Consider the following 11087-nt stretch of genomic DNA (forward strand, 5'->3'; position numbering starts at 1 on the left):
TCTTGAGACCGACAAATCAAAATCTAACACCTATACGACTATTCATATAAACGTTGAAATATACCCAAGAAAATCTTTCAAAAAATGTTTCAATCAAGAATCAAAAAACTAAATGAGAGTTTAAGAAAGCAGTAGATGAGCACTGCTCAACTTTCATTAACATGTTTTCAGTTTAAGTCTGTACCCGATTGTTTTGTGCAGGCCATCATTGATACAGGTGAATTTACGCAGAGAAGTCAACCACTGCTGTGACTACCACTGCCACTTCAAAGTGGGCAGGAAAGAAAATAGCAAAAACTCGCCGAAACTCTTTTCTTCTTCTTTCCATTCCTTTTACCGCTGAAAGGGATTGTAATTCGCTTGCCTTATTTGGGACCGGATTTCTTCCCTCTTGCGCAAGTACTGGAGAGCCTTAACACGACTTTTCCATCCTGATTTTGCTTCACGTTTTTCCGACTCAATCAAGAGATCCACGTAGTCCAAAGTACTGAGAGGGTTTGGCCTTAACGCGATTTCTTCCAGACGTTTGAGGCTCCTGTGTAATTCAGTGATTGGTTGAAACATGCATTCCTGTACGCTCAGGAATTCTTCTTGATGTTTCATAACAACTTGTTCTACAGTCAGCTTCTTGCCAGTTGCGTCTTTGTAACGTCTGCCGAGATTCGCAAAAGTCCGTGTCTCCTTCTCAGTGTACTGCACAAATTTGTAAGCCTGATTAAAGTGAACATTCCAAACACATTTTCCAGGACATACGGCACATGTTCCATCTTTTTTCATGGCCTTACAGTGTGCTTTCTTCTTGTCATCAGCGATAGGACATGGATAATGACATGTAAAGTGGCAACGGGAACAATTGGTGGTATGTTCTCCTACAATGGCGATCTTCTCACTCTTCTGAACATCCACAACGTACTCAAACTCCTTATTTGCTTCAATTTCCGCCTCATGCTGCTCCAGGATCCTCTTCTCCTCTTGCAATTCATCCAGCTTACGTAATCCCATCTGGACCTGTAACTGTAGACCTTCCACTGCTGCTTCCATGCGCTGACGTTCCTTCAGGACTTCTTGTGTAAGCGAAAGACTCTTTGGCTCAATCTGACTCAAAGCCTGGAAGAAAAGCCGCATGTTCTGGACCCCCATCTTCCAGAACATTTTGTCAAAGTAATCTGCGTTTCCTTCTTCCACGTCGTTGACGTTTTTCCCCACGACCCCGTAGCTACTCTTGCCACCTGAAGGTTGATCAATACCAGTTTTATTAGCAAACAAAGCAGAATTGTTGAATTTGAATACGTTGTTCAAGCATGGAATGTTCGCTGCTTCGATCGCGTCTATAATAGGAGGTTTCTGTCCATCGGCAAATGTCACGAGCATCATAATGTTTTGTTCGATGTCCTTGCCGAAGATTGCCAAGACGGAGTCAAACACATACTTCTGAGTAGGGGTTAACCTTGTAAGGGATGATTGAGTGACAAAGCCAATGACATTTATGTGGTCAACGTGATGGAGAGATGAATCTGCGAAGAAGTCACGAACCTGATCAACGATGGCTTTGTCTCGTTCGATGCCCCTCGTGTCACCGAATCCTGGTGTGTCAATTATCGTCAATCTGAAATCGAGAATTGACCACTTTGTTGGATTAATGGTGTACGAGGTGATCATCTGAGTCTGGCTATGTGCCTGGCCGCCAGCCCTGTTCTCTCCCTCGTCGGCAATGATCTTGAAACGAAAGCTGTCATTCCAGTCAACGTCAAAGATGTAGTTGACCATGCCATTGATCAGAGTGCTCTTTCCTGCACCTGTCGCTCCGACGACCATTGCAACCAAATGTCGTTTTGCTGCATTCCTTCGACCGAAGTAGTAGCTCTGGTATTTACTGCGTGCACCATGCACTCCTTTAGTCATGTAAAGCTTGTACAAAGATGGTTCCCCTTTGGAACGATCTCCTTCCTTCAGGGTATCGCACTGTGCTATCAGCTCTCTGAAGTTTTCCATGCGTTCGTTTACTGCAGTAACTAAATTCATTTCTACGGGTTCGGAAAAAGCGTTGTGCTTTTCTGTTCCACACAAAGCAGAGACTGATACTTTGTAGGTAGTTCCTGGGTCAAGGTCTTCTATTGTGCACAAACAAACATCTCCTTCGCTTTCGGTCAGCAACACATGATCTGGATCTGTGCCAACTGTCGGGATGCAACTCACTCTGTATCTCACCACTCTAACGCCTTCCCCTAGCACATCAGGCTTATTCCAAACCACCGTGATGCTAGCCCTAGAAACTTGTTTTATTCGCACATTATGTGGAGGGCTCGAAGGAAGGGTCGTAGCAACATTACTCACTGCGCCACACTGGGAATGACAAATCTCATAAATCGCTGCTACCGAGAATTCGTATGTGATGTTTGGCTTTAATTCCGGTACGGTTGCAAGAGTAGCTGTACTATCTGTCCTGAACTCACGCCATTCAGGATCGTGTGTTGGTGACGTCTCCCTGTACTTTACAAGGTAATATTGTATGCATGCAAGCCAAGTCTGTGGCGCGGTCCATTTGAGTATCGCAGAATCATGATATGTCTTGAGAATTTCTGGTTTTCCAGGTACACCAGGAGGTTCAAAGTCTTTTGTGGTGAGGACGCCCTGCTCGTAGTGAAAGAGTGAGCCACCTTCGGCGGTCGATTCTTCGCCATCATCAAACCCCAGTATAACAAATGTGGTCTTCTCTGAGGTACTGTTCACACTTGCAAAGTCCTTGAACTGTTTGGCTTTCATTCTCATTTTCTTCGTCGTTGCCACAGTGTCAAACCATTCTTTCTGTGGTGTATAAGACTCTTCTGTTAGTGTCCTGATGAAGCGTGAAAGGACGTTGAGGTAATCATCTTCTAGCCCCAATGAGGAGAAAGAAAACGCCACTACGTGTTCATACAGTTCATGCAGGTCTTCCCGAGAGCGAATTATTCTGAAGGAGGCCAAACCTTTCATGAAGGTTTTTACGGTGTACATCTCATTTTCTCTGCATTTCAGCCAGTGTTGTACAAGTCGCGAATTAAAAGGGGATTTCTCACAGTGAGAAATGATGTCTATCAGTAATTGTTCTACTGCTTCACCTCCACGAACTTTTGGTATTGCCCGGGCAATCTTTCGCTGGAAACCCTGCTTGAATTCGAGTAGCAACTTTCTGAAGAGATCCAGCTTCTCGGCGAACATGGGAAAATCCGTGCAGACGTTGTTTTTGACCAAATCGTCACATCTCATTTTCCACTGATCAAAACATTCTAGAATATTCTGGACCTGTCCGATAATGTTCACACTGATATCTCTGAAAAGTTTTGCTGCCTTGCTGTCTAACTTCGACAACGGATACAGCCATACCGTCAGAGGAACAGCGAACTCTCCGTTATCTCCCAGCATTGATGGTAGCTGGGTATAGATCACCACAGCCTCCTCGTAGCTTGCAGGGTTGCTCTTAAGCGCAAAATCGCCATAGAATTTGCACTGGAGCTTGTCAGCTTCTTCTTTCTCGTTTTCTGTGAGTTTCAGGTCACCTTCGCCTTTTATGCTGAATCTTGGAATTTTCTCGATGATTGCATTTAGGTGCCCGTGCATACGCTGGTCGCTCTCGTCTTTCTTCAGATACCTGTCAAATACAAAGAAAGCTTGTGCACCGTACAAAATGGCTGTTACGACATGCGTACCTACACCTTGATCAAATGCATACGGATATTTCACATTGTCTCCTCCTAGATGTTTCATTGTCAACTGTTCAAACCTTGTCGTGGTCTTGTATTGAAGTGTAATGCGGGACTGTCGACTAGACGTCGTCTTGTCGTTGATGAATTTGGCCGAACCACTCACCTCAACCAGGCCGCCCATGAAGCTCGCTTTCAGAGAAGCCTCAATATTCAAGGCCGACGACTTGCTATTGATGCTGTCTGACGTAATGACGTTGAAGTAGGTCCCTTGTTGGCTATGGACGTCACGGTTGTCCTTCAATACTTCCGGGTCCCACAGCGTGAAGCCGGGAATAAGCTTATCATCACGACAGTCGTAGAGCATTCCAAGCTGCATCGGTCTACCGAGAGCGGGCAGCTCCAACATCTTGTCTTCACCAGTTTGTCCCTTGATACAGAAAGAGATTACACTCTTGAAAATAATACTATGGTAATTGTACCATTTATTGTAGGCTTTGTTTTTGTTTGGACCTTATCTCTGTTTTACATGAATATGAACAAAACTTTGCATAATTTTCAGTTATTGCACTGAAGACTGGTACAGTACTCTCCGCATAATTGGGTAGGCTCGGGCAGAGCGTTTCTTACCCGATTAAGCGGAGTACCCGATTAACAGAAGAACACGTCTCATTCACCTTGGACACACACAATGTGTATGTACATACATTGTACACTGCACCAAACACCTACACTGTATGCATAACACGCATGCTTGTAATTTGTATACGGCACATTCGGAGCGCAAGTGTGTTCAACTCCTGTCTGTCTGTGCAATTGTGAGTGCCAGCTACATTGTGTAATATTCGTTTACGTGTGGCAAGTTGGTACTGGTACATGTGTTTTCATTTCTAATCACTCCACAAATGATCGTCTTCTTTGCTTAAGCAGAGAATGCCATTACCCGTGGGAAATTTGACATTCATGATTTCTTAAAGTGTCATATCTGCGATAAAATGTGGGTAGAAATTAGATTAGAAGAATATTATTTACCCATTTATGCGGAGAGGCAACCCGATTATCAGGTAATTTTAATGTGCATTGGAACTGATTTTGACATTACTACCCAATTAAACGGAGTACCCGTTTAAGCGATACCCGATTACGCGGAGAGTACTGTATATACGAATAGAATGATATTATACATGTTGAATCATGTTTTACATTGAAATCAGGTAAAAGAAATTTTCTTAGGAAACACAGCGATATTCTCTACAATGGATGACAAGTGCGTGCTACAATTAAGTTTAAGTGTGTACTTTTGACTATTATTGCACATTTTGGCCTAAAAGGAGTTAAGAGCTCTCGTTGTTGGTCATTAGCGTTTATATCTGAGAAGCAAAAAAAAAAAAAAAATAAAAAAAATAGTGCTTTTGAATAAAATCGAAAAAAAGTTGAAAAAAGGTCCGTAACTTCATCATTTTTGGTAGGTAATAATAGCCTACATGAATAATCTATGCATCTTCAAATTGCTTTCTTGTTAAAAATCCCTTTCTGTGACGCAACACACAAAATATATATTCATGTTTAAATGAGTATCGATGAAATCAATTCCAATGTGCACCCTGACCCACAAAGGGTAAAACAACAACAACAGTGAATTTGCATGTCAGCACATTTTGTGAGTTTAACTTCCAATGTCCCAACAAATCAGCGGCCTTTATGAATAATAATGATAAAAATGATAATAGAAATTATAATATTTATTATTATTACTTTTAGTAATTCAGATTTACGGCTCTAGGGATCTATGACGCTAAGGTCATATAACTTGTTTATTAAAATAATAGAGGTAGGCCGTTGAAATGGTCATTGAAGGTTTACACTTGCTTAGAAAAATCGCGATTTTTCTAAAATCGCGACATTTGGGTGCAAGTTGCTAAGCATCTACACCCAAACGCCCTCGAAACATCGCCAGAAAAATCGCCAGCCGGAGTGCGCTTTTTTGAAACATCGCGATGTTTGAGGCAAAGTTAGAGAGTGTAAACCCAAGCCGCAGAAATATCGCGATTTTTCATCACGTGACTTTCGGTATCGGATTGCACCGGCGGGATGTTTACGCGCGCTCCCGATCCCTCTGTAGAACATGTAGAGGGTACGTCGGCCGCTGGCCAGAGTACAGGGTACATGCTGCAGGTACGGGTAAAACGGCTGATCCTCGGCTCGTGGTCTCTCACCTCCCTGATGAAACTATATTGTATATGAAAACTAGTGACAAACTTCAAATTCTCCAACCACGCATAATCACCCTATAACGACTTAACAAAATAATGTTTTCCCAGAAATGCGTTGATTTTGGGAGTGCCCATATCGCTCTCGATATACGTTGATTTTGTGGAAAACAGGAGTACGTAACAAGTGTCGGTAAAACAATAGTGAGTTCTTGCTGTCGCCTGATAATACTAGTGCTAAAAAACGAACCTACTTCTCACTTTCGTCATATCGGCGAAATTCCATGATCCTCTAAAATGCTACTTTCATCAACTTTCCCATACTAAGCTGAAGTTTTACACACCTGCTAATATACGTATGTGATCTATATATATAGCAAGCTCTATAGTTTTACCGTAAGTTTATTCTCTCGGGAAACACAAATTTATGTGTGCATTGGACTGATAAAAAGCCCTGGCTCAACGTTCCAACCAGTTAGCTAGCTGTGGACAAAATAGACTGCATTGTTACTGCGGTGAATACGAATAACAGGGAGGTGGGAAGCGAATAACCCGCTTTGAAGAGAGGTAAATTACACATGCGCTCTACCGACCAAAACATCGCGATGTTTCGTGAAGCTCAAACTTCGCATGCTTTTGCGCAAGTGTAAACGATGGAACCAAAATATTGCGATTTTAAAAAATCGCGCTGTAAGTAGGTGTAAATGCGGCTACAGAGAAAATGTGCCCCTAGACCTCTACTTGGAGCCCATTTTAACCTCCACGTTGGCTGTCATAGAAAAGAGAAACTTACTCCGATTGTTAATCAGCAGTAATTGCACATTCATTAATCAATATAGCCATGCAAAACACGGTAATTTTCTTACCTTATAAACGTGATAGTGCGTGATCCATTTAAAACAAAAATGTATTATTAGCAATGTGTGCTTGGGAGTGCATGACGTCAGATTTTAAAGAATGAGTTCAGATCCTTTTTAGACAAGTTGTAAAGCAAAGCGTAGAAGTTGAAGAGGAAAAGGGAACATTTTCGGTACAAAACGGACGAATAATTAAGAAAAAACTAAATTCCGAATTTTCGATAATTTTCATTAAAAAATTATTTAACAGTGGTGATGATAGCGCATACAAATCTGTGATTTCAAGATGTCATCATCTCACATTTTTCCATTGAATTTGTATGAAAAAGTAATGCAAAATAAGATTTTTTTTTTCACTCAAATAAATTTGCCCCCGGGTTTTAGATCCTAATATGTTTGACCTTCCACTAATTTCTTATTCAGTGTGAGCGGTGTAATAGAATGCATTTGTATGGCAGAAATGTGGGATTTTCTATTTTCTTTAGGTACAGTACCTATTAAAATGGTAAAGCTCGTGTCATCAACTCACTCACTTGCATATTCAAAGTCCATGTTCAAGAACTAGATTGAGAAATTTATCAAAACTTCCCATTTTCATAACTACTTTATCTTTGTACAATTCGGGTCAAATTATCACTGTTGTTCTTCTAAACATTTTCTCTTTGTATTAAAAGTAATTTGTAACTGGCCAAAGCTGGAACTTTACCAGGGAATTGTCACTGTTTAACCCCAAAAATGCACTTACGTCGGAGTTAGGTCCAGGATTTGACTCCACATCTCCACAAACCAGGAGGAGAAGAAAGCGAGCTGTGAGATGGTCTTGCGAAAGCTTCTGCCGACACGCTGCCTTGGAATTCGGAGGATCTCGCTCAACACCAACACAAAGGACGTCCATCGTTGGAGATTCTGCGAATCAGAGAGCAGATACACTCATGGATTAAAATATTTGATAGAATGAATCCATTGGCATTTTACTCATCACCCCTCTTCTTTAGCTCTTTTCATACCTCCATTGCCCCCCTCCCAAAAAGTAAAAACAAATGAAGACAAACAAACAAAAATAACCTCCGTCCTTCCCAAGACACATTAGGACTTGAAATTCCCAGATCCCAGTTTATCTCTGTTGATAAACTATTCATAATTGCAGCGTCATCGACGTGTAATACCTTATCCTTACCCATTAGACAAATTACAAACATTGACACTTTTAAGAAATACTTTTGGACACCTTTTTTTAATAAAATGAATAGTTGTTATATAAGATCTGAACTGCCTTTAATTTTCTTGTTTTACTCATATATTGTAACAGCTGTGATATTGCGGCGAACAGTGCCATACCAATAACCTGTATTAATATGATTATTATTATTATTATTATTATTATTATTATTATTATTATTATTATTATTACTATTATTACCATTTACACTGGGACTTTAAGAGGAATCATCCAAATTCTTTTCTGCAGCAAACCAGCGCACGTCTCTCACCAGCGTGTTTCCAACGCTGCTCCCCCATAATACCAAGTGGTTGCCGTGACGCTGAATGCGATTAGAGCGGGGTCACAAGGCAAGCGAACACGACCTTGGGGCCAAATAGTTGCTTAGGCCAGCTCCACACAGTCAAACCTATGCTGTTAAATTCGCAGGCCATTGGTGTGTAAAGTCTGCAGCACTGCTTGTGACGATGCGACTCTGCCAGCTATTCGGCTTGTGCATGCTAAACGGAAGTTTCGGGTAACCATCGCACAGAGCATGAAGCTTTTACATTTTCAGAGGTTTTTTTTCTTTTAATTGAAAGATGGGCCATCCCTTTTGCATTCTTTTCCAAATAGCACAGAACATGGTATATTCCACCTGAATGACAAGCCTATTGTAAAGCTATAACATTTCTGTGATATTTAAATGTTGTTAGCCGCTAAAATTCAAATAACGCACCAAACGCTCACTGTAACGTATTCTGTGTACTAGGCACAGCTGCATACATTAATTTCCATGTGGTTGTAATATGATACTTATACTTCCAACAAAAGATATGCATGTGAAAGCTGTCAGAAAAGAAGAATTCACTAGCTTCTCTTACTTTGTTATCGATGGCAAATAACAACACACCACTTTATACATGAACTACATGTGCAACTAAGTGCATCACACAGGTCTGTACAACTAGACTAGTAGTTTAGATTTGTATTTTTTTTTTTGTAGTACGAAAAAATGAATCAAATCTTAACGGTCAATTGAACTAAACAAATAAGACCCTCTTGAGTTCAAAATTTACAGGGGGTTTCCAAATAATGTTTTCTTCCATACGTAAGTGTTTTCACCAATTTTTCAAAAATTTGCATGCAAAAGGGATTGGCTGTCTTTAACAAAGACCCCATAAGTTGACAACGTAATTCAGACATTAACACGCAACAATCACGAAATTTACCCGGCCATTTAGTATAAGCCGTTGTATCATATCTTGAATACCATGAAAACGGTTCATTACCTATTAAATAATGCAGGAGTAAAAAACAATTTTATAGTAAAGTTTTAGAAATCGACAAAAATACGAAAATGATAACAAAATTCCGATTTGAACTTTTTTATAGAGCCATACAACTTCGAGCAGCCCTGTGAACTATGTTCTCCAGAACCATTTTACTTTTAGGAATATTCGCAGAAATGTAATATCTCGGATCTTTACCATATAGGATTATGGACAGACCTCCCTTAAGGGGTTGTTCATTGTTGATTCAAGATCTGTTATTAACAATAACTTTAGGTGTGTTTGAAATTTTTCCCCTGTGTTTGGAGTGATAATTTTCAGGTTCTTAAAAGATTGATAAAAATTTCTTTAGTCACACTAAAACTATGTCGGCCTCATTGAATTTTAAAGCCAGTTCAGAGTTTTGGTTTGAAGGGGGATCGTTTTCTTCTTTTGAAAACTGAATGATTCAAGACACCAGGAAAAAAAAAATCAGACCTAAAGTTGCTGTTAATGACGAATTTTGGGTAATCAATGGACGAAGACTAGAAAGAGCTGTGTAAATAATCCAATGTATGCTACATATCTCGTGTTAGGCCTACTCCTGAGATATTACTTTTTTGCGAATACTCCCCCAAATTGATGGTTTTGAATGAAAGTAATTCACAGGGCTGTTGGAGCTCATAAAGCTCTAAAAAATAAAATCAATTAGGGATTTTATTATTTAGGATTTCCAAAACTATACTTTAGTTTTAAAGCCTAAGTACAGTTTTTGATAAACCATAAGAATTGTAAAAACACCTAACTGGTTTTTACTGACAAAGCTTCATGACTTTTAGCAGCCCTGTGATTATTTCTTCTCCAAAACTATCAAATTTTGGTAACATCAGCCAAAACTGCAAAATTTCGTGATCATGCCTCGCAAGGGCTGCACAACGGGGGTGGGGGGGGGGGGACGTGACATGGGGCAATATTGCCCCCCCCCAAAAAAAAAAATAAAATAAAATAGAAAAAAAATAGAAAAAAAATAAAAATGAAAATTCGCAAAAATACCATTCTTTTTCTGGGCACAAAATGCAATTTTCCGAGTACTAAATGCTTCCCTTCCCCCCCCCCCCCCCAGAAAACATATTTCGCCGCCTTTGATGCCCCGAGATTTTTTTTTTTTTTACCATAGGTTTGCTTACAGGGTTCCCTCTTGTGGTTGTCCCTCAATATGACTCAAATTTTGTCATAGACTTTGAACAGACTTTATTAGTCACACGCCCATATTTTCTTTTCAAGGAGGTGGGGGCAAGGGGTGAATACACTCAAATTCAAGAAAGCGTTGACACTGTCTAAATGGTACCCTCTATCTTTCAGCTGTTACCTTACTAGTATTTGAGTCATTCTTTGTTTTGCTGGTTTGGTTTTGTGTATTTTGTGTTTGTTTTCCAGTATGATCACTTTATGACATGTTTTTTAATCACTCACTCACATAGTGAATATGTTTACAAAGCGATTAGGGTTCTTGATCGCTTATTGTTGCACTGATTCAGGAAGTGAATGGAAAGATTCCATGACATATGCACAGCCGGCAAATGTGACCCTGCACCGTTCTCAAAACAAACAAACATTCGCCAGACTTGAAATTTTAGTTGAGACCATATTCTGAAAGAACACACTTTAAGCTTTAAAATGATGTATAACTGAAATCAAATGGAATTTCCTAACCTATCTAAATATTGGAAAGAAAGCACAAACTCAGGAAAAATGTGAACTGAATATTAACAGAAAAGAGGCTCTGAAGTACAGTGTCTATTCAAGCGCCTAATCTTTACCAAACCGTGCTGGCTGTGCGATGAATGGGACAAAAAACAGGAAGTAAACCA

At 40.0% G+C, this 11087-nt stretch overlaps 1 protein-coding gene across 1 annotated transcript; it reads right to left on the reverse strand.

Moving 5' to 3' along the window:
• Positions 1-333: 333 nt before the first annotated feature.
• On the reverse strand, positions 334-7579 carry LOC140226666 (uncharacterized). Its single transcript, XM_072307107.1, has 2 exons — positions 7493-7579; positions 334-4110 (listed from the first exon to the last, which is right to left on the reverse strand). The coding sequence occupies exon 2, from the start codon at positions 4087-4089 to the stop codon at positions 334-336; it is 3756 nt and encodes a 1251-aa protein (XP_072163208.1). The 5' UTR covers positions 4090-4110; positions 7493-7579.
• Positions 7580-11087: the final 3508 nt, after the last annotated feature.

The sequence above is a fragment of the Diadema setosum genome, chromosome 3 (genome assembly GCF_964275005.1).
Source record: "Diadema setosum chromosome 3, eeDiaSeto1, whole genome shotgun sequence".
Taxonomy (NCBI): domain Eukaryota; kingdom Metazoa; phylum Echinodermata; class Echinoidea; order Diadematoida; family Diadematidae; genus Diadema; species Diadema setosum.

What these genes read in the sequence shown, in the direction of transcription:
- LOC140226666 (XM_072307107.1), bottom strand. Translation starts at nt 4,089, where the DNA reads ATGTTGGAGCTGCCCGCTCTCGGTAGACCGATGCAGCTTGGAATGCTC.